Raw genomic sequence first — 25,246 nt, forward strand, 5'->3', positions numbered from 1 at the left:
GTCACTTAGGTATGTCTGTGTTTTTAACACTCTGACATGGGATGTTGGCAAGGATCTGTGTTTATAGATTCTTAAATACATATTCAATTTTTCATCTTCAGTTAATTGCAGTCATGCGCTATGGTGGGAAGAACATAGCTTTTGGAATCAAACAAACTAGATTAGAATTTTGGCTCAGCCACTTATAACTTAACCTCTTTGAGCCTCCATAAGCTCATGGAAATAAGCTTAACAGATGGCAGCTCATATTAGTTCTAAGTAAGGGACAATACTTAGAGTAAGGGACAGGGCTAATAAGGGGCAGGGATGTCACAGGAAATATAATAAAGAATAAATAAAAATGAGATTTCAGACACACAGAATGGTGGAATATTAAGGGGGCATAGAGATTCCCATGTTCCCTCTCTTCAGATAAAGCGGTCAAGAAAACAACAGTCACCTAAAGCAAATAAAGGAGTTATCGCTAAGACAAAGGAAGACTTACTCTCTATAAACTGGGATGAAGGCAACAAAACTTAACATGAGAAATCCTAAAAGCCAAGAACTCTACCAATTACATACATATCCTATTCATTTTATTTTTACTAGGCCTTAAAGCTCGATGAACATAATTTCCCTTATTGTATCTGCCAATTAACCTTTTAGGGATTGATGATCACTAATGATCACTTCATAGGGATCTACAGTGCAAGAGGAGGCAACCAGCTAAAGTTTACTTTCCCTCCCCCACAAAGAAATCTTTTGGAATTCTCCAACTGCAGCCCACTTTAGTGGTTCTGTGGACCTCTTTCTCAAATTCAAGTTCCTAAGGGTTGATGGTGTAGGCCGAGGCTCAACAGTGGTCAAAGAACAGCTATTCGCAGAGGCTGTGGATGAAGCTCAGATGTGCAGTTGTACTGTGACAGGCAGGCTCCCACGGGGCCCTCCTGGAGGGGGAAGGAAGTTGGAAGGGAAGGGAGTTAGAGGGACTGGGAGCTGGAGACTGGGGACTGCTTTCCCTGTGCTAAAATTTCTGGTGCAGATCTCTAGCAATTTTAAGTTCTTTTCATTTTTATTTTTTAATAGTTTGTTTATTCATTTATCACTTTTTTTGCTGCATTGGGTCTTCACTGCTGCACACAGGCTTTCTCCAGTTGCCCTGTGCAGGGGCTACTCTTTATCGTGGGGCACGGGCTTCTCCTGACAGTGGCTTTCCCTGCTGCAGAGCACACTCTCTAGTTTCACTGGCTTCAGTAGTTGCAGGATGCAGGCTCAGTAGTTGTGGCTTGCGGGCTCTCAAGTGTGGGCTTGGAAGTTGTGTCACATGCGTTTTCAGTTGCTCCAAGGCATGTGGGATCTGCTTGGAGTAGGAATTAAACCTGTGTCCCCCGCGTTTCCGGCCCATGCAGCCCCAGCATCCCCTTTTTGGGGGGCTTCCTGACAGCTCAGTTGGTAAAGAATCTGCCTGCAGTGCAGGAGACCCTGGTTCGATTCCTAGGTCAGGAAGATCCGCTGGAGAAGGGATAGGCTACCCACTCCAGTATTCTTGGGCTTCCCTGGTGGCTCAGTTGGGAAGGAATCCACCTGCAATATGCGAAACCTAGGTTTGATCCCTGGGTTGGGAAGATCCCCTGGAGAAGGGAAAGGCTACCCACGCCAGTATTCTGGCCTGGAGAATTCCATGGACCGTATAGACCATGAGATCACAAAGAGTCGGGCATGACTGAGTGACTTTCACTTTCACCCCTGCAATGGCAAGTGGATTCTTATCTACTGTATCACCAGGGAAGTCCAGTAATTCTGTTTTAACTTGGTTTTCTAGCTCAGCTTCATTTAGGAAACTAAAGTACAATGTACAGAGGTGGGTGGGAAGGGGATATGGGAGAGTAGAGGGACAGCATGTAAGCAAAGATTGCCTGGTTGGAACTGGGCAGTGTGAAGAGAAACCTCACCTGGGGTATGGGAGGTGATATGTAAGTCTCCATTTTGCTGTTGCCATAGCTGTTGCATAGAACTTGAAAAAAATAGTACGTAGCTCTGATATATAGATAGATAGATAGATAGATAGATAGATAGATATAGATATAGATATAATATGTGTATGATTTTGGCATCTGTTAAGCCAATTTGCAACGATTTGATGCTTGCCCAAAGCTTACCACATTATTGGGAATTTCTAAATAATGACATAATTTATTAACTGTTTAGAAAAGCCATTCCTGGAAATAACTAGAGTTATCATTGAATTAGAAACCAGAGAAAATTTGAATGCCTTTCCCTTCTTCCTGGGGCTTCCCTTGCAGCTCAGTCGGTAAAGAATCTGCCTGCAATGCAGGAGACCCAGATTCAATTCCTAGGTCGGGAATATCCCCTGGAGAAGGAAATGGCAGCCCACTCCAGTATTCTTGCCTGGAGAATCCCCATGGACAGAGGAGCCTGGCGGGCTACAGTCCATGGGGTTGTAAGAGTCAGACACACCTTAGCTACTAAACCACCACCACCACCCTCCTTCCCAGAAACCATTTTGCTTTTGGTAAAGATCCCAAGGAGTTATTTGCAAAAATTACATTAAATATAGTTTTAGAATATTAGAATAACAATATTCCTTCTGGGAGACTGTTAGAAATAAATAATAATAAATGACTTCTCAGCATTTAAGTCATGATGAGTTCTTTGCTACAGAAATGTAATAAAGATTGTATCTTCTCACAGTTACAGATTTAATCAAAACAAAAGATTGATTTCCTGGCCATGGTAATAGTACTCTGAATGTCTCAGACTGTCAATCAAAAGTCAAATAAATGAACAGAATTTGATTTTAAAAATGAAAATTCCCAAAGATCCTCTACCATACTCATTTTATGGAGAAAGATGCTAAGATTAAGAAGGCTGTGGAACCCTCTCAAGGTCTCAGAGCTAGTTAGTAGCAGATATGCCCAGGTCTCTCTCTTACCATCACTAGAGCCGTGCATCTTGTTAGCTTTCAGTCTGAACTGGAAGTATGGGCCCAGATGTACAAACAATGTCAGAAACCTCTCCCTCTACACAAAGCACAGACTAGAATTAAATCAAAATGTTTACAGCCTCATGGAATCAGCCTTAAGGGATATGAACCACCACGTCTATGTTTCAATAATCTTATTGTTCTCTTTTGAAAAACTGGTATATTCTTTTCTTCCTTAAGTGTATTTGGATAACTGAATTTGAAAACTCTGTCTGAATTAATCCTCCTAAATTTTAATGCACTTCACTAATACGTCTTTGGCTTTTGAAAATATAGACTTTACATATAAGATCATTTTTGTAAATTATGGATACTTATCAGTTAGGACACAAGGTCAAACTATCTGCTAGTTTGTCTAGGAAATGGGAAAATCATTTAATATTTGCCTGCTTTAAAGATTCATTAGGCCATATAGGCATGAAGTCCAAATCAAAAGTATTCTCTACTTGGCAAACAGATTTAAGAACTTTTCTAAATGATGGAAGTTCAGATGAAACAAATCTATAACTTGACAGCAATATGAAGAAGTCAAGGGCTTTTTGAAACTAGAAATAAATTCTCAGATTTATAAATAAGGATGAATATTTTATGCCAGCAAAGAATTATTGGATATTTTTATAACAGACGTGTTGAGATAAAATTCACATACTTTAAAATTTGCCCTTTTAAAGTATACAAGTCAGTGATCTTTTTTAGTATGTTCACAGACTGTGCAATCTTTAGCTTGAGGGAATTTTATAACACTTTAATCATGTCTAAAAGAAATCCATATTCAGTACCAGTCCCTGACAACCATTAACATGCTTTTATCTATATGGGTTTCCCTATTCTGGTCACTTCGTAGAAATAAAATTGTACAATATGTAGCCTTTTGTATCTGGCTTCTTTGATTTAGGATATTGTTTCAGGGCTTACTGATGTAGCATGCATTAGAACTTCATCTGTTTTCATGGTTGAATAATATTCCACTGTAAGAATATATCATATTTTATCCATTCATCTGTTGATGGACATCGGGATTATGTTGAAAGTCTTTTTATGTGTTATTGGTCATTTTAAATCTTCCTTCAAGGAATCTGTGGTAGGCGGAATAATGGTCTTTCAAAAAGTACAAGTCCTCATCTCTGACCTATGAATATATTACAGCATGGGCCGAAGAGACTTTATGTGCATGCATGCTAACTTGCTTCAGTCGTGTTTGACTCTGCAACCCTGTGGACCATAGTCTGCCAGGCTGCTCTGTCCATGGAATTTTCCAGGCAAGAATACTGGAGTGGGTTGCCATCCCTTCCTCCAGGGAATCTTCCCAACTCAGGAGTCAAACCCGAGTCTCTTCTGTCTCTGGCATTGGCAGGCAAGTTCTTTACCATCAGCTCCACCTTACAGACACAGTTAAAATAAGAATTTTGAGATAGGAAAATTATCCTATATTATCTAGGCAAGTTAAAAGTAATCACAGGAATCCTTAACAAAAGACACAATAGAGTCATAGTCAGAGAAGAGATATGACAGAAGCAAAGGTTGGACTGATGATCTTTGAAGATGGAAGAAACAGTTATGAGCCAAGAAATTCAGGTGGCCCTAAGAAGGTGGGAAAAGGAAAGGAAATGGATTGTTTCATAACTTCTCTGGAGCTGCCCAGTCAACAGCTTGAGTTCATTTCAGTGAGTCTGCTGTTGGATTTCCGACCTCCAGAACTATGAGATAATAAATGTGTGCTATTTTAAGCCACCATAGTTTTGATGGCAGAAGTAGGAAATTACTCCAAATCCTTTGCCAATTTTCTAACTAGGTTACTTGTCGTTTTGTTGTTGAGCTTTAAAAGTTCTTTATATATTCTGGATACAAGTCCACTATCCGCTAGTTTATTGCAAATATTTTTTCCCATTCTGTTCACAGTTCAGTTCAGTTGCTCAGTCATGTCCAACTCTTTGTGATTCCATGGACTGCAGCACACCAGGCCTCCCTGTCCATCACCAACTCCCGGAGTTTACCCAAACTCATGTCCATTGAGTTGATGATGCCATCCAACCATCTCATCCTCTGTCATCCCCTTCTCCTCCCACCTTCAATCTTTTCCAGCATCAGGGTCTTTTCAAATGAGTTGGTTCTTTGCATCACGTGGCCAAAGTATTGGAATTTCAGCTTTAGCATCAGTCCTTCCAATGAATATTCAGGACTAATTTCCTTTAGGATGGACTGAATGGATCTCCTTGCTGTCCAAGGGACTCTCAAGAGTCTTCTCCAACACCACAGTTCAAAAGTATCAATTCTTCGGCGCTCAGCTTTCTTTATAGTCCCACTCTCACATCCATACATGACTACTGGAAAAACCATAGCTTTGACTAGATGTACCTTTGTTGGCAAAGTATTATCTCTGCTTTTTAATATGCTGTCTAGGTTGGTCATAATTTTTCTTCCAAGGAGCAAGTGTCTTTTAATTTCATGGCTGCAGTCACCATCAAGTGAAATGCCAGGCTGGATGAATCACACGCTGGAACCAAGATTGCCAGGATAAATATCAACAACCTTAGATATGCAGATGATACTCTCTAATGACAGAAAGTGAAGAGGAACTAAAGAAATTCTTGAAGAGGGTAAAAGAGGAGAGTGAAAAAGCTGGCTTGAAACCCAACATTCAAAAAACTAAAGATCATGGCATCTAGTCCCATCTGACCCAGGAATCGAACAGGGGTCTCCTGCATTGCAGGTGGATTCTTTACCAACTGAGCTATCAGGGAAGCCCCTAGTCCCATCACTGCATGGCAAATAGGAGGGGAAACAGTAGAAGCATTGGCAGATTTATTTTCTTGGGCTCCAAAATCACTGCTGATTGTGACTGCAGCCACGGCAAAGAATGAAAGCAAAAGAAAAAGAGAGCGGCAGATGAGATTGTTAAATGTCATTATCAATTGAATGGACATGAAGCTGAACAAACTCCAGGACATAGTGAAGGACAGGAGAGTCTGGAATGCTGCATTCCTTGGGGTCACATGGTCAGACACAACTTAGTGACTGAACAACAATAACAGTTCTAAACTGTTAAGGACTTGTCATTATCAGGCACTACAGAACTACTTGCTAATTGATTTTTTCTTGTCTAAGCATGTTATCAACATATTTAGGGCTGGTAATATTGATAGAGGGCTTCCCTGGTGCTCAGATGGTAAAGAATCCACCTGCAATACGGGGAGACCTGGGTTCGATTCCTGGGTTGGGAAGATCCCCTGGAGGAGGGCATGGCAACCCACTCCGGGATTCTTGTCTGGAGAATCCCTATGGATAGAGGAGCTTGGCGGGCTACAGTCCATGAGATTGCAGAGAGTTGGACGTGACTGAGTGACTAAGACTACACACACAATATCACAATATTGATAGAGGAAATCAAAGGACAGAGGACTATGCTATCTTACTCCTTTTCCTTCTGTGGAAAGAGATGGAAGGATAAGAATGAGTCTAATTAGATCCAATTGTAATTTGCCCTGGGTAATGAAATCACGCTTCTCATGAAGATCTTCTCATTAACGGCAACAGTTGGGCTTATATGCTGCTTTTGCCTCAAAACAATAACAAATGAGAAGTCCAGGTGGCTTTGAAAACCCTGAGAGTCTCTGTCGTTGAATGGAATATTTAGCATTAGGCATTATCACAATTATTTGGTGCGAGAATTACACCTTTGATGGAAGCTGACTTGTTGGACTTGGTAACTCAAGGGTTTTGTTTGCCATCATCCAAACTAATGCAAGTTCAATGGGAAGAAGTTCTCTGTGGAGTTTGCAATCTCTTAGGCTGTTTCACTTACTGGTAATCTATTATTTCCTTAAACAGTCTGAAAGTGAGTCTTGGGAGTAAGTTTCAGACTGTGATGCTTGAAAATTACTCCCTTTGCTCTGCTTAGTGCTTCTCACTGGGACAGAAAAAAATTTAAATTTCGGTTTGTGCTCTCCATTTCCAAGTTATGTGATGTTTTCATCTTTGATGATCACTAATGTTTCTTCTTTTTCCTTTTCCTTTATCTCTCCCTTTTCTTCCCCTTTGCCTCTCTTTTCCTCTTCATGTTATTATTTAAAAATTACTAGTGAGTTAATGAGTATAAATTAATGAGAAAACAAAACAATGAATTGCCAAATGTTAACCAAAGGACAATGCACTTTAGAACACAGGGGTTGTGTTCTCTTTGCTTTTATGAGGACAAAGCCAACCCTACCTGTAAACAGACACAGAAGGAACAAATGAAGCAATGAACTTAAGGAAAAAAAAATTTTTTCTCCATCTTGTCTGGGAGTAGAAATGATTATGCTGGGGGCTAAGAGATTAAACTGTGTCACTTGTCAGGAAATTGACAAGTAGCCATCTCTTCTGCCTGCTACTGCATGCTGCTTTTGTGCTGTGAATGGCTTTCATAAATGCACTGCTGTGTAGAATGTCATTGCTGCATCATCAAGTAGAGACTGTCATGTGATAGCTCTTCCCCAGGATGTCAGATCAATATTGGCCCTCTGCAATCCTGGGACTTGAAGTCACACAGAGGGCATTTTTATGATTCAGATACAAAAGTTGAAACAAAAATCATCCTTCAAAGCATGGAAATATATCTGTTTTGTTTTCAAGAAAACCTAATGTTCTTACATTAAAGATAAGCAATGTTATTAAATTTTAATAACTACTTCTAGAATAAAAAAAATAAATGACTGTTACATTTTTTTAAAGTTCAATTTTTCTATTAATCATATAAATTCAAAGCAAAGCAAGGAAAGGTACCACTGTTTGCCTTGACCAATAGCCCCAAATTATATATGTTCAAGCACATGAAATGCTAATGACATATTGTAAAATAGGCCCTCTCTAAGACTGTTGGTGGAACTAGAATCTTTCTGGAAGGAAATTTAGCAATACATATCAAAATTCTTTGAAATATGCATACCTTTTGATGCAGAAATTCTACTGCTAGAAATATATCCTAAAGAATTTATGGAAAACAGAATCATAATGTCTTCCAAAAGACTGCCAGTTATTTAAAATGCTAAGAAACTGAAAACAACTTAAAACTCGTAACAATGTATATAGTAAACATATTATTAAACAGAAATTAAAATATGTGTAAAGGTTTTTTTCTTAAAATGATATAAGGAAAAGTTTATGTAATAAAGTTATACAAAGTTAAACAAATGCTAAATATTATATATAGTGTGATCTAAACTAAAGATAAATAGAATAGCAAAAATACCAGAAATAAGTGTACAAAAATATTAATACTTTTAAATCAACAAAGATGTTGATATTATTTAGTGTAAAAATGAAAGTGTTGTGTTTTGTGTAGCTTTTGTCTACTCTTCTGCATTTTATACATATTCCACAAGGACAATTATCATATCCATAAAAATATGTACACAATACATTATATTTAAAAAGAGACTGCACAGGAAAAAGATCACTATCCACATAAATTCCTTTAAACCATCACATGATGTCTTGCTGGCCTTTTAACTTAGCCCTCATCTCACATTTTCCTTAGAGCTTCTGACTCTCTCCCTCTCTCCCACACCAGGGTCAAATCTCCAGCCATCACCTTAACAAGGTATTCAGCTAACCTCTGTCTCTGCTGTCCCTCTCCTTGAGGGACCATTTCTTCCCTATTTCTGACCTCGATCCACCGCCTTGTTTCTGAATGCTTTTCACATTTTGCCTCCACGTGTGTGAAGGGCCTGAGTCTAGCCAGGAAGCTTGATCAGTATTTCTGAAGATCAGAGTGTGGTTGTGCTGGGAGAGACAAGCCTGTCTATAGCACAATATCAGGGTCCAGAATGCCATAGAGCTCATATTAACTTTTTATTACTTCATGAGAAGTTATCACAACATCTTCAGTTTAAAGCACTATGTGCATTTATTATCGCAGAGTTTTCATGGATTAGAAATCTGGACACAGTTTAGTGGCCTCTTCTATTCTGGGTCCCACAAGGCTACAATCAAGGTGTCAGCTAAACTGCCTTCTTTCAGAAGTTTGGGGTTCTCTTCCAAGCTCAAGTGGTTATTAGCAGAACTCAACTGTTTGACTGACATCTCCCATCTTGCTAGCTGTTATCTGGGGACCATTCATAAAGGGTGCCTTCAGCTTCTTGCCGCATGGATCCCTCAACAGGTCCTCTCACAACATGGAAGTTTGCCTCATCCCATCAGCATCCCAATCTCTGTACTTTTCTTCTCTTTTCAATCTTCTTCTTTTTTTTGAATGAAGTATAGTTGATTTACAATGTTATAAATCTGTACTTTTAAGGTACTCCTTGGATTAGATCAGGCTTACAAGGGATGAAGTGAAGAAGCGAAGTCACTCAGTCATGTCTGACTCTTTGCGACTCCATGAACTGTAGCCTGTCAGGCTCCTCTCTCCGTGGGATCTTCCAGGCAAGAATACTGGAGTGGGTTGCCATTTCCTTCTCCTTACAAGGGATAATCTCCCTTTTAAGTAGTTCGAAGTCAACTGATTAAGCACCTTAATTACATCTATGAAATCTCTTTTGTCATAAAAAGAAACATTATCACAGGAGTGACATCCTACCATACTCACATACCGTCCCACACTCAGGGGATGTGGGCCACTGAAGGTCATTTTAGAACTCTGTTCTCCCTAAGTGTCCCTTCCTGGTTGTCACAGCCTTGTGGCTGAAATTCAGTTTTCTGTTAAATGACTGGTTCTGTGGATTGCGTGGTGTTGGGAGCCTTTGAATTTTACACAACTTCTTCACACTCTCTATTTTATTTAATCTTTACTAGAGCTTCCTTATATATACGCTCCTACCTCCAATTTATCAGTGAGGGACCTGGAGCACAGAGAGCTTAAAAAGAGGGCCAAGGTCACTTAGCTAGAAAGTAGAACCTGAAACCAGGTCCGCTACACCAAATAGCATGTTCTTTCTCCTACATCTCTCCTCTGAGGCAACCACTGAGACTTGAGTTCAGTTTGGAATCTGATCTAACTAAGGAGAAAGTCACCTCTCACCTCATCTGCATCTTAAACCTGCACACTCATTTTATATTGGGTGTGATTGAGGACACACAGGAAGGCTTTTCATAATGAACTCAGAATTCCCAGAATAATGTAGATGTTAGTGCTTCACTCCTCCTTATAAAGTTACCACAGGTTTAATGACTTGCAACATGACCTGTTTGTTAGCTCACTGTTTGTTTATGTCAGAAGTCTGGCACAGTGTGGCTGGAATCTCTGCTCAGGTTCCTCCAAGGCTGAAATCCCGGTGTCAACCGAGCTACATTCTCATCTGGAGGTCAGGGTCTTCTTCCAACTCAAGTGGTTGTGGTAAGACTCAGTTGCTTGCAGTTGGGGATGAGGTCCCTGCTTCCTTGCCGGCTATCAGCTGGGGCCTCTCTCTGCTCCTAGAGGCCATCCTCATCCTTTTTCATACAGCCTCCGCCATCTTCAAACCAGGAACAATGTTGAGTACTTCACTGACTCTGAATCTCTTCGGCTTCCTATTCTGCTACTAGCCAGAGAAAGCTCTCCATTTTTAAGGCTCATGTGATTAGATCAGGCTAACCTGCATACTCTCCCTATCCTATGTCAACTGTGCCATACAATGTGACCCAGTCACAGGAGTGAGAGCTCATCATAGTCACAGGTTGTATGGATTAGGGTGTGGAATCCTGAGGAGTGGCGTTTTGAGAATGCTGCCTAGCACCTGTGTCTTTGAAATAGCATTTCTCCCACCCTGCAGGATAACTTAGAACATAAATACATGGGCATTAGACCCAGGCTGCCGAGGTTCAAAATATGGCTCCAACATGTCCTAGCAGTACAATCTTCTTAAGGTACTTAACCGCTTATCTCAGTTCCTCGATTTTCTTATCTAAAATGTGGGAGTAATAATATTACTCTCATCAAGTTATGCGCTTTAAATGAGTTAATGTGCCAGAAAAGCTGTTGCACATTGAGGTACGGTGTTGTCCTTGCTATTATGATTATTGACCTAATTATTATCCACTAGTGTAGAGTCCAGGTTGCTACTCTCCTCAGAGCAGACCCTTTACCTCACTTCTAGGCTTCAGCTACTCTTTCAGTTTCAGTATTATTTAATTGTCAAAATAAAATTTATAATGAGAAGTATACATTAGAAAACTTTTATGAGTCTTTAACTCACAGGATAGACCAAATAATTCGTCAGGTTGAAAAACAAACAGAACTATGTTTAGTTCGTGAGCTTAGTTTTTAAGTAAGAGAAACATAGCAGATTCAGTTGATTGTATCATAAACTTGAGAAAAGAAACATAGAAACCCTTTAAGTACCACATCGAAATGGGTTTTAATTCAATGTTATCATCAAGAAAAAAAAGGGATGTGAAAAGATAGTAACAGGAAGTTTAGGGAAGGCCACAGAGGATGAAAGGGAACTAAAAGAAAGGTGGAAAGTATTTGAGGAGAGAGAACAGAAGACCATGGGGAAAAGAAGGAGGAATGGAAAAAATAACAGGGAAAGACCACTGAGAAGAGCGGGCTGGTAAGGAAAAGGGGGAAACATTGCTGAAATTTACTTGGCATAGCTAGGGACTTAGGTTATCTTACTGAATCTTCAGAATAGGTATTATTGTAATCACTTTATAGATGAGAAAACGGCACCTAAAAGTTTAATTTTTCCAAAACCAAATATGTTAATATACAGGCATGAGAACCTACATCTTTTCAGAGTTCATTTTTATGTGTTGCTACCTTGTTCAAAAAGACTAATGGTGAGATAGAAAGTACTGTTCACACATTGCTGGTCCAGCTTCAGAGAGTGTTCCTGCCACACTGAGAAAAGACTTCTTAGATGGGCTTGGGTGTTACTGACACTAAACATTACCTTAGAATGTTATTTTCTTGAGTCAAGACAGTTGGAGTCTAGTTACAACCGACTCCCAAATGATTGATGCTTCAGGATAAATCACTTGTTTGAGTCTTAGTTTCCCCATCCGTAAAATGTAGGCTTTGAACCAGATAAAATGCTGAATTCTTAAATCTATCCTTCATGTCATGATGCCAGACTTTCAGCTGTTATTCTTGAGCACTCAGATGCCCCCAAACCATCCAAGTTCATGGCAAAAAGGAGTAAGGTGGGAAACAGTCTCAGTGGTAGTAGCAAGGTTCTATCACAAAGAACTGGAGGCCCACTCCAGAGCTGTCCTCACATAGGCACAAGGCTGTGATGCAGATTGGAGAATTGCTCTTGTTAGGATCACTGTTCAGAGTTTTTCAGGTCATTCACTGCACAACCTCACCAGGTAATATTCACACACACAGTCATAGGCCACTGCTCAACGTTATGTGCCTCACTGGATGGGAGAGGGGTTTGGGGAAGAGTGGATACGTGTGTATGTATGGCTAAGTCTCTTCGCTGTTCACCTGAAACTATCACAATATTGTTAATTGGCTGTACCCCAATATAAAACGTTTTTTTGGTGTTAAAAAGTATATAAAAATAAAATTAAAAAAATAAATGAAACAAAAAAATGGAGCTTCTCCAGGGTCCAATATTAGCAAATACTATCCCCACTCCCTGGTCGCTGGAAGCCAGGACAAAGACCAGTGGGTTGAGTTCATAATAAAACCAACTGTGGCTCAGCAGAAAAATAGCAAACTTTGCAGGGTTCAGAATTTCTGATTAGCATGCGTAAAACTTTATATTTGGGAATTTTTAGGCCAAGATCTCATGAGGTAGGGAATTCTACTGATGAACAAGAGTTTAGAGAGTATATAAGTGACATACAGATTTTGGAATGTATTCAAAGATAGATGAGTGATCTTAAAAAATTTAATTCTTAATTTCCTAGGTCCATATTGTGATGGCCATAATAACTGTAACTACCTCATATGGCTATTTTAAGTATATAAAAGATTGTGTGTGTGTATCTACATCTCTATTTACATTATCTATCCATCTATCCTTCAGTCTGTGTATCCATCCATCTATCCACCCACCTACCAACCTATCTACCTATCCTACCTACATGAGCAAAATGCTCCACATGTGATAAAAGCTCAAAAATGTTAGCGGCCATTATGATTATGTTCTTTACAACTACTGAATAATGCTTTCAACACAGAAGAACTTCCTTTTATCTCTGTAGGTGTGAGCAGAGTGGTGGCACTCTCAGAGATGCCATTTTTCTTTCTAATTTGTAGAATAATCACATAACATAAAGTCCATTTTATCTGATGCTTAGGGCAGAAATTTGGTGGAGGTGAAAGTTTCCCTACTTCTAGCTAAAGAACGGTATAAAATAATGATTATGGTCCACTTTTATGAAGTTTCCTCTAACAACTTTATTTCTAAACTTTTAAAATAGAGCTTCTCGTAATATCATATGACATCCCTTATATGTGGAATCTAAAAAGAAATGATACAAATGAACTTAATTACAAAACAGAAAAAGACCCATAGATTTAGAAAATGAACTTATGGCTGCTGCAGGGAAGACACAGTTAGGGACTTTGGGAAGGTCATATACACACTGCTGTATTTAAAATGGTAACCAGAAAACACCCATTGTATAGCACATGGAACTCTGCTCAATGTTATGTGCCAGACTGGATGGGAGAGGGGTTTGGGGGAGAATGGATACATGTATATGTTTGGCTAAGTCTCTTTGCTGTTCACCTGAAACTATCAAAACACTGTTAATAGGCTGTACCCCAATACAAAATATTTTTTGGTGTTAAAAAAATAAATAAAAATTAAATTAAAAATAAATAAATGAAACAAAAACATGGTGCTTCTCCAGGGTCCAATATTAGAAAAAACTATCCCCACCATGTTAGAACCAGACATGGAACAACAGACTGGTTCCAAATAGGAAAAGGAGTATGTCAAGGCTGTATATTGTCACCCTGCTTATTTAATTTATATGCAGAGTACATCACGAGAAACACTGGGCTGGAAGAAACACAAGCTGGAATCAAGATTGCCAGGAGAAATATCAATAACCTGAGATATGCAGATGACACTACCCTTACGGCAGAAAGTGAAGAACTAAAGAGCTGTTCGATGAAAGTGAAAGAGGAGAGTGAAAAAGTTGGCTTAAAGCTGAACATGCATCTGGTCCCATCACTTCGTGGCAAATAGATGGGGAAACAGTGGAAACAGTGGCTGACTTTATTATTCTGGGCTTCAAAATCACTGCAGATGTTGATTGCAGCCATGAAATTAAAAGACGCTTACTCCTTGGAAGGAAAGTTATGGCCAACCTAGATAGCATACTGAAAAGCAGAGACATTACTTTATTTTTTTTTTTTTAATAAATTTATTTATTTTAGTTGGGGGCTAATTACTTTACAATATTGTAGTAGTTTTTGCCATACATTGACATGAATCAGCCATGGGTTTACATGTGTTCCCCTTCCTGGACCCCCCTCCCACCTCCCTCCCCATCCCATCCCTCTGGGTCATCCCATTGCCCCAGCCCTGAGCATTTGTCTCATGTATCGAACATGGAATGGTGTTCTGTTTCACATATGATAATGTACATGTTTCAATGCTATTCTCCCAGAACGTCCCACCCTCACCTTCTCCCTCAGAGTCCATAAGACTGTTCTATGCATCTGTGTCTCTTATTCTGTCTCGCATATAGGGTTATCATTACCATTTTTCAAATTCCATATATATGCATTAGTATACTGTATTGGTGTTTTTCTTTCTGGCTTACTTCACTCTGTATTATGGGCTCCAGTTTCATCCATCTCAATAGAACCGATTCAAATGTATTTTTTTTTAATGGCTGAGTAATATTCCGTTGTGTATATGTACCACAGCTTCCTTACCATTCGTCTGCTGATGGACATCTAGGTTGCTTCCATGTCCTGGCTATTGTAAACAGTGCTGCGATGAACATTGGGGTACACGCGTCTCTTTCAATTCTGGTTTCCTCGGTGTGTATGCCCAGTGGTGGGATTGCAGGGTCATATGGCAGTTCTATTCCCAGCTTTTTAAGGAATCTCCACACTGTTCTCCATAGTGGCTGTACTAGTTTGCATTCACATCAACAGTGTAAGAGGGTTCCCCTTTCTCCACACCCTCTCCAGCATTTACTGCTTGTAGACTTTTGGATAGCAGCCATTCTGACCAGCGTGAGATGGTACCTCATTGTGGTTTTGATTTGCATTTCTCTAATAATGAGTGATGTTGAGCATCTTTTCATGTGTTTGTTAGCCATCTGTATGTCTTCTTTGGAGAAATGTCTGTTTAGTTCTTTGGCCCATTTTTTGATTGGGTCGTTTATTTTTCTGGAATTCAGCTGCAAGAGTTGCTTGTATATTTTTGAGATTAATTGTTTGTCTGTTGCTTCGTTTGCTATTATTTTCTCCCATTCTGAAGGCTGTCTTTTCACCTTGCTTATAGTTTCCTTTGTTGTGCAAAAGCTTTTAATTTTAATTAGGTCCCATTTGTTTATTTTTGCTTTTATTTCCAATATTCTGGGAAGTGAGTCATGGAGGATCCTGCTGTGATTTATGTCGGAGAGTGTTTTGCCTATGTTTTCCTCTAGGAGTTTTATAGTTTCTGGTCTTACATTTAGATCTTTAATCCATTTTGAGTTTATTTTCGTGTGTGGTGTTAGGAAGTGTTCTAGTTTCATTCTTTTACAAGTGGTTGACCAGTTTTCCCAGCACCATTTGAAAAGCAGAGACATTACTTTAGCAACAAAGGTCTGTCTAGTCAAGGCTATGGTTTTTCCAGTCGTCATGTATGGATGTAAGAGTTGGACTATAAAGAAAGTTGAGCGCTGAAGAATTGATGCTTTTGACCTGTGGTGTTGGAGAAGACTCTTGAGAATCTCTTGGACTGCAAGGAGATCCAACCAGTCCATTCTAAAGGAGATCAGTCCTAGGTGTTCATTGGAAGGACTGATGTTGAAGCTGAAACTCCAATACTTTGGCCACCTGATGCAAAGAGCTGACTCACTGGAAAAGACCCTGATGCTGGGAAAGATTGAGGGCAGCAGGAGAAGGGGACGACAGAGGATGACATGGTTGGATGACATCACTGACTCAATGGACATGAGTTTGGGTGAACTCCAGGAGTTGGTGATGGACAGGGAGGCCTGGCGTGCTGCGGTTCATGGGGTCACAAAGAGTTGGACACGACTGAGTGACTGAACTGAACTGATCCTCACCATGACTCTTAGAATTACACATCTATTTCTAATATCTCACTCTGCAGCATGGATATCCCCTCACCCCAAAATCAGTTCTGTCAATTCATCCTGAAAGTCCTATTGTCAAAAAACATGTGAATCCTGTGGGAGTGCCACTCATTTCCTTTCTTGCTGATAGGAGATGTAGATGTACCTGAAAAATAGTGTAATGTTCCTCCACAAGCTGCAAAGATGCAGCTGTCAAAAATAATCACTGCATCAGAACAGCTGGATAGCAAAAAAGTGTCCTTGGCTGCTTTATAAAAAACAGCAAGCTGGCCTCTTTATGCTTCATAAAAAAGCACACTGAGGAAGGGCTATGAAGCTTGCATATCTGCCACTTAGGTCACAGTTTTCAGTGTGGTTCCATGTAACCCAAGGGCTTCCCAGGGGGTGCTTGTGGTAAAGAACTTGCCTGCCAATGCAGCAGACATTAAGAAACTGGGGTTTGATCCCTGGGTTGGGAAGATCCCCTGGGGGAGGGCATGGCAACCCACTCCACTATTCTTGCCTGGAGAATCCCATGGACAGAGGAGCCTGGCAGGCTATGGTTCATAGGGTTGCAAAGAGTCGGACATGATTGAAGCAACTTAACACATACACACATATGCAAGCTAAAACTATTCTTAACTATTGGTCTTGGTCTGTACTACCTTCTCTCCCTACTCATTGATTTACCCTCCTCTCTCTTCTCATTTTATTTACTCATCCATTCATGCACAAATTCACTCATTCATTCAGCAAGTATTTTGAACTTACATCTATATACAACTGCTTGACTTAAGGAGATTTACAATCTAGTAGCTTCCCCAATGGCTAAACGGTAAAGAATCGAATCCGTCTGCAAAGCAGGAGATGCAGGTACAATCCCTCGGTTGGGAAGATCCCCTGCAGTAGGAAATGGCAACTTTAGTATTCTTGCCTGAAAAACCCCATGGAAAGAGGAGCCTAGTGGTCCTCATCCATGTGGTCGCAAAGGGTTGGATGTAACTCAGCACACACATGCTAAAATAATACTGGGGCATGTTTTCCTCAGGCGAAATCTCTCCTAATTGTTCAGTCTATAATTCTTTTAGCTGCTGTTTTGATTTCTGATAAAATTTTATATTACTGTCTAAGAGCCCCATGTGGGTGACTCTCATTTTGACAAATAATTTTTAGATTTTATTTTTTTAAATTTTTGGACCACGTGGCCTGTAGGATCTTAGTTTCCCAACCAGGAATTGAACCTGAAACCCCTGCATTGGAAGCACAGAGTCTTAACCACTGGACTGCCAGGGAAGTTCCAACCTTTAGTTCTTTAAAGAGAGGGGCCCTGGCTCAAGCCATTACTATTGTATCCTGAGCAGGATCTGGCTCTATTTCTAACCTCACCTGGTGTTCTTCATCTAAGACAAACTGGTTTCCTTATTTGTTGGGACCCTGTGCTCTTTCTTCCTCCGTGTTCTCATTTAGGTTTGTGAGGTTAGTAAAATCTTACTTTTTTAAGACTCAGCCTGGAATCTTCTTATGGAATACCTTTTTAGACTCTTTCCATCCCAACTCCTACAGAAAACCCCAAATTCGTGAATACACACAAGATGCATAACATGGCATTTCTTTGTTACTACTATTACAGTATATTATTTTCTACACATTTTACTATTTGCTCATCAGCTCATAGTATTCTTCTTTCCTACCAGACTGAAGACCCCATGGAACAAAAGATAACATCCGTATTCCTTCCTCCCACTGCCTGGCCCAATGCTGAATGTGGTAGCCATCAACAAAGCAAATTAAATACTAGTGGAAATTCAACAAGAGATCTGGAAAGTCATTACAGAAAGCTTGCTTTGACAGTCTTTTCTTTCAAGTACAGAACTTTTGGAGAATTGTTATTCTCCAAAGGCACAGATATGTCTCACTGATGTGGCAGATTTACTTTCCAAATAATTCTAACATTTCAGATCATTACCTGAGTCTGCCATCCTCTGCTGCAGCACCTCCTGGTATAATCTTCGTAATAAATATGCCAGGGTCATCTCCAATGTGGGGATTATCTGTCCCTCCAGCAATACTGAATCCCAGGCCTGAATTCCCCTGTAGAAACAATAAGTAGACATTAAATGATGTGGCTGTCATCTAAGCCTAGTTCCCCTTGTAGTCTGCGTTATCATCTTACTACTCAAATGGAAATCAGGTGATAACAGCCTTGTATGCAAAGCTATAAACTGCACCATCAGCAGACAAAGGAAGGTCAGGGAAAGCACTGCAAGAATTCAAGTGCTTTATGCTTCTGCTTATTCAAAGGGCCTCACATTTTTGCTTCTAAGAAATGCAGCTTTTACTAGAAACTAAAATGGTCATGATGAAATAAAAGTTAACACTGTACAATATGAGAAAATGCAAAAGATCATTACGGTCCATTATAAGAATTATACACGCATACAAAAAAGAATGGACAGAAACAGGTTATGTGAAAAACATTTGATTTGACGAAGTAGTGAAATTTGGGTGTTTCTATTCTGTTATTTCTGGTATTGTTGCTCTAATATTGTTTATCCATCAAACAAGTGCATTTTCCTATTTGTTAATAGGAACTTTGACTTCAGAAGGCAACAGCCCCTTCTAGAGTCATAGCAAATGTGAGACACTTTTCAGTAATAAATAGGTTTTAATTTGCTATAGATACAGACAAGGAATACATTATTGTTGCAGCATGTAAATTTGAACAGTTTATATTCTAATATAGCTTTCATACTTACTCCTGTAGACTATAGTAATTGATAACTAATGTACATATAGCCCTCTAAAATTTGCATGCAATACATAATTAAAAGTCTCCCCCAAATTCACAAACCATTTCACTTATTTCTTATTTTCATATTCTCTTTTCATCTCCATCTCCATGGCTACATTTTTGTTTCCATATTATGTTCCATTTTTTTCCTATTCACTTTATATTTTCAGTCATTTTTATACAATTAGAAAGTCTTTATAATTATCCATTTAAGTGACTAAATAATATTTCACTAAGGTCATTTAACCAGTCCCTTGTCATGGGATATTTAATTTCTCTATATATTCTTACAACAAATACAGTTTACTAAATTTACAATCATTTGATTAAGTTCTTCTTGTGGGTAAAAAGAGATGAGGAATAAGAAATTAGTTGTTAATTCAGAAAAATTAATGAGCACTCAATTAGAGAAGTTCAATGTTAAGATAAGATCAAGTATAACTTGACAGTTATACTAACACTGCAAATGTCAAGGTAATACTTAGCAGTTTTTATTGACTGAACTAATAAAACTCTGAATTTTAGGCAGTTGTCCTCACAATTATACACTAAAAGGTTGAAGTTAATAATTCAACCATGGCCACTAAAATCTCATGTCTTTGTACGTCTGACTTCTAATTCTGTTTCTTCTTTGAAAAACTCCAATGTCCCTTGGACATCATCTGATTACTTAAGAACAGTCACATAATGAATGTATTTGTTATTGTTGTTCAGTCTCTAAGTCATGACTAACTATTTGTGACCCCATGGATTGCAACTTGCCAGGCTTCCCTGTTCTTCACTATTTTCCAGAGTTTACTCAAATTCATGTCCATTGAACGAGTGATGCTATCTAATCATCTCATCTTCTGTCGCCTTGTTCTCCTCCTGACCTCAATCTTTTCAGTATCAGAAGTGAAAGTGTTAACTGCTCAGTCATGTCCAACTTTTTGCGACTCCATGGACATCAGGCTCCTTTGTCCATGGAATTCTCCAGGCAAGAATACTGGAGTAGGTTGCCATTCCCTTCTCCAGGGGATCTTCCTGACCCAGGGATTGAAACCAATCTCCTACGTTGCAGGCAGATACTTCAACACCTGAGCCACCAGGGAAGATCAGGGTCTTTACCAACAAGTCGGTTCTTCACACCAGGTGTCCAAAGTATTGGAACTTCAGCTTCAACATCAGTCCTTCCAATGAATATTCAGGCTTGGTTTCCTTTAGGATGGACTGATTTGATCTCCTTGTTGTCCAAGGAAGTCTCAAGAGCCTTCTCCAGTACCACAATTCGAAAGAATCAGTTCTTCAGGGCTCAGCCGTCTTTATGGTCCAACTCTCACATCTGTACATGACTACTGGAAAAAACCTAGCTTTGGCCATATGGACCTTTGTTGGCAAAGTGATGTCTCCGCTTTTTAATATGCTAGCTAGGTTTGTCATAGCTTTCCTTGTAAGGAGCAAGCATCTTTCAATTTCATGGCTGCAGTGGTTTTGGAGCCCAAGAAAATAAAATCTCTCCCTGTTTTCACTTTATCCCCATCTATTTGCCATGAAGTGATGGGACCAGATGCCATAAACTTAGCTTTTTGAATGTTGAGTTTTAAGCCAGCTTTTCACTCTCCTCTTTCACCCTCATCAAGAAGCTCTTTAGTCCCTCTTCACTTTCTGCCATTAGAGTGGTATCATTGGTATATCTGAGGTTGTTGATATTTCTCCTGGCAATCTTGATTCCAGCTTATGAGTCATCCAGCCTATCATTTTGAATGATGTACTCTGGGAGAAATATCAACAACCTCAGACGCACAGATGATATCAACCTTATGGCAGAAAGCGAAGAAGAACTAAAGAGCCTCTTGATGAAAGTGAAAGAGGAGAGTGAAAAAGTTGGGTTAAAACTCAACATTCAGAAAACTAAGATCATGGCATCTGGTCCCATCACTTCATGGTAAATAGATGGGGAAACAATGGAAACTGAGAGACTTTATTTTCTTGGGCTCCAAAATCACTGCAGATGGTGACGGCAGCCATGAAATTAAAAGATGCTTGCTCCTTGGAAGAAAAGCTATGACTGATCTAGATGGCATATTAAAAAACAGAGACATTACTTTGCCAACAAAGGTCCCTCTAGTTAAAGCTATGGTTTTCCAGTAGTCATGTATGGATGCGAGAGTTGGACTATAAAGAAAGCTGAGTGCCGAAGAATTGATGCTTTTGAACTGTGATGTTGGAGAAGACTCTTGAGAGTCCCTTGGACTGCAAGAAGATCCAACCAGTCAATCCTTAAGGGAATCAGTCCTGAAAATTCATTGGAAGGACTGATGCTGAAGCTGAAACTTCAATACTTTGGCTACCTGATGTGAAGAACTGACTCATTAGAAAATACCCTGATGCTGGGAAAGATTGAAGGCAGGAGGAGAAGGGGACGACAGAGGATGAAATGGTTGGATGGCATCGTTGACTTCACTGACATGGGTTTGAGCAAGCTTCAGGAGTTGATGATGGATAGGGAAGCCTGTTGTGCTGCAGTCCATGGGGTCACAGAGTTGGACATGACTGAGCGACTGAACTGAACTGAACTCTGCATATAAGTTAAATAAGCATGGTGACAATATACAGCCTTGTCTTACTCCTTTCCTAATTTTGAACCAGTCCATTGTTCCATGTCTGGTTCTAACTGTTGCTTCTTGACCTGCATACAGGTTTATCAGGAGATAGGTAAGGTGGTCTGGTATTCCTGTCTCTTTAAGAATTTTCCACAGTTTGCTGTGATCTACACAGTCAGAGACTTCCAAGTAGTCAACAAAGCAGATGCTTTTCTCGAATGTCCTTGCTTTTTCTATGATCCGATGGATACTGACAATTTGATCTCTGGTTCCTCTGCCTCAATGTATGTATTAAATATTTATTAAACATCAGCTTTGTGTTTGGCACTGGGCTAAGCCTTGGAGCTATAGCCATGAATCTATCAGTTTATGAGGCATATGAAAGATAAGTGCAGAGTGCTGGAGTGGCTAATAGATCCAAATATAAGGACTCTTCCTGAAGGCGAAGAGCAGTTAGTTCCTTTTAAGGAGGTAAGGGTGGGAGTTGGAGAGGAGGACAGAGTGTCCCAACAGAGGGAAGAACATATGTAAAATCCTTGAAGTGACAAAGTGTATGCCAGGTCCAAGAAACAGACAAGAAGGCGACAATGATGAAAGCAAGAAGTATAATTGGATGAGTCTCGATCATGAAGTTCCTCAAAGCAGTATATGTGAGTCCATTTTTGGTTTTAAGTACCTACTGACACCAGATGAATATCTCCTATGTGACTGTCTTGAAAATAAGGCTGTAGGGATTAAGACCAAGTGATTTCTGCTTTCATAGAATTCAAGGCAGAGCAGAAAAGACCCATAGCTTGGCAATTGATGATCAATACCTCAACTACACTGTCACGTCTATAGCCACCAATGAGGCAGTTTCTATAAGATCTTGGGTTTTAGATGGAAAAGATGGGAAGATAAGTATCTTCAGTGTAATTTGAGTTTAGCTCCAAAAACACCAACCAGAATATATTGGTCTTACTAGAGTTGGCACCTCAACAATACCAATATCTTCATTAATGGGGTAAGGAAAGAGTCAAGCACAGACTGGAAGATGCTCTAAAGCTTTCTCCTGAAAATATCAAAATCTTGGGAGAGGGCACTTAAGACTTTGTCATTCGAGAAAACTATTCACGATCTAGCTCTTCACTCGACCTCCTTTATATTTTAGCCCCCAGGAACACTGAATTGCTTGCTCTTTCCTGAACAGTCCACTTGATAACTCATCTCTTGGCCTTTGCTCGTACTGCTTTCTCTACGACAAATTTCCCACTCTCCCTGATGGTTCAGATGTCATTTGAGTTTCTGTAGATTTCTCTGCTTAGCTATGCTATGCATTGTGTTATTTTGAAATTGTACATTTATCAGTGTATCTTTCCTTCAAACTGACCTTATAGAAGGCAGAAACTATAATACTCACCTTCGTTTCTTGGTGCCTTGGGTGGCACATTGTTCCTTACATATTTGATGAATGAATGAACAGGCAAACATTTGCTGAGAATATTCTTCCAAAGGGAAGTCAGAAAAGACATAATACAAGTACACGATTAATATAGAAGTAGAAGTCATTTTCTTCTGTGTGGCTCCAAAATAAAAATGGAAAGGCCAGAAATTCAAATTGTGGTTTAGCTGAAGGATGAGTGAGGAGATGAGACCTGTTCAAATTGGGAACAGCCGCTTTGTAAGGGAGGGAGGATCCTTTACTCAATGGGTAGCTGGCTAGACACTGGACATAAGGGACCCAAACATCTACTGAGAGGTTAGACTGTATGACTTCAAAGGATTCTTCTGGATCTCTGGCTAGATTTGCAGGAAAACTACTCTTGCCAATAGGGGGAAAAAAAAAGAATGCCATAGGAACCTTTAGAGGAGGATGTAGGTGATTGCTACATTTTTTTATTGTATGAATTCACAGATGTTTGAAGTGATAGCTTTGATGACAACCTAGCAACACACAAACATTGTTTTTAAACTCTAATATGGAGAATATGCTTCCCTGGTGGCTCAGATGGTACAGAATCTGCCTGCAAGGCAGGAGACCTGGGTTCAATCCCTGGGTCGGAAAGATCCCTGGAGAAAGGAATGGCTACCGTTCCAGTTTTCTTGCCTGGAGAATTCCATGGACAAAAGAGCCTGGTGGGCTACAGTCCATGGGGTCGCAAAGAGTCAGATATGACTAAACAACTAACACACACATATGGAGAATATGGTGGTTTGGACATTCACTGATAAACTCTGTCCTCGAATCCACTCTGAGTAAAGGAATAAATCAATCAAAGAATCCACAATGAAAAGAGGCAGGTAGAGACAGAGTATAACTGGATCTGTGCTTCTGATCCCAAGGATTCCCCAAAGCTTTTGTGTTTCAGTTAAAACCAGCCTGACAGCTGGGCCTGGCCAGTCACAGTGGTTCTTTAGAAGAGGTTCATCTGAATTCAGCTAAGGAAATTATTAAAGTGCTTCCCCATCTCCCCTTGTTATTCTCACCCAGCCTTCCCTTTCAGGCCTTTGCTCCCAGCCAGCAGCGTTCAGTGGAGAGAGGGAGAGAAAAAAAGCAGCAGTGAAATCACTGTCTGCTCTTCTCCACGGCGGAATCTCTCCAGTCCCCCCGACAATCATCCCAGGGCCAGCCAGCTGCAAGGGCAGACCCCAGAACCTCTGTCCTCTGTGCAGCCATCTCTCCATGAGAGCAGGCAGATCCCTGGCTGACAGCCTTAGAGCCTGCAAATGGTGACTAATTAACTGAGTGTTGATACTTGACACAGTCAATGGAAACTACAAGGTGCCATGTGGGTGAAGGCAGCCTCTGTACAGCATTCCGGGTGGGCTGCTGTTGCCTTGCAGTTGGGCAGAGTCCATGTGTGAGAATGTGGCTGCCTTGGACCATTATTTCTTCTGGTTCCCATTCCTCCACACTGGCTGACTCTCCCCAAGAACACAAGTCTGCCGCCTAGCCAGTGGACTAGGAAGTGGCATTTCCTCCTTCATGTACTATAGTCACCTCTCAGGGAAAAAGCAAAAAAGCAAAAAGAAAAGAATCTTTGCCATTTAACTGGTGGCTGTAAATATAAACATCAGTATCCTCAGAAACATAAGCCCAAGACCACTGCCACTGTCCAAGCCCACTGCCTAGCCAAGTGGTACTTTCTCTTTCATGTACTACACTCTATCAACTCTCAGAAAAAAAGAAAACAAAAGAAAAGAAAGAAAATAGCAAAATGAAAAGAAAATTTAGTGAAAATGAAATGAAAAGTAAAACATTTAAATGATGGTTGCAAACATAAATACAGTATTCTCAGAGAATTCTCTTTTCATTAAAAGGTTGTTCTTTAACAGAAAATTATCCCTAAAGTGGGGTTACAAAAAGGAAGAGGAAAATACGGTGATATCATAATCATATGAATTTACAGAAGGTTCTATTGACAAAGAATTTCTTTTACTGTCAGAAGTTCCTACTTTCAAATACTATTTAATCTAGTAATTCAGTTCTAGGAATTTATCCTAAAGAAATAACCAGAGATGTGTGCAATGATTTGTGTTCAAAGATTTGTGGCAGTATCATGCTTCTACTTCTAAAAGCAAAACAAAAACCAACTTGTAATCGGAAACATTCAAACAATGGAGAAATAGCTACAAAATACTGTGATATGTCTATCTGAATGTGGGAATATTTTAGAGCCATTAAAACTGCAGCAATATTTAATAATAATGGAAAATGTTCATTATACAAATGTGAGAGGAAAAAAATGT

At 39.7% G+C, this 25,246-nt stretch overlaps 1 protein-coding gene across 12 annotated transcripts in view; it reads right to left on the minus strand.

The window, feature by feature from the left end:
- DLG2 (discs large MAGUK scaffold protein 2) overlaps positions 1-25,246 on the minus strand; it is a 2,308,738-nt gene that overhangs the window by 686,360 nt on the left and 1,597,132 nt on the right. For all 12 annotated transcript variants that reach the window (XM_081536923.1, XM_081536915.1, XM_081536921.1 and 9 more), the window contains one exon: positions 18,111-18,235. In XM_081536923.1, coding sequence (XP_081393049.1) covers positions 18,111-18,235 — 125 coding nt within the window. The remainder of the gene's footprint in view (positions 1-18,110; positions 18,236-25,246) is intronic.

The sequence above is a fragment of the Giraffa tippelskirchi genome, chromosome 10 (assembly GCF_054371585.1).
Source record: "Giraffa tippelskirchi isolate mGirTip1 chromosome 10, T2T-mGirTip1v1.2.pri, whole genome shotgun sequence".
Lineage (NCBI taxonomy): Eukaryota > Metazoa > Chordata > Mammalia > Artiodactyla > Giraffidae > Giraffa > Giraffa tippelskirchi.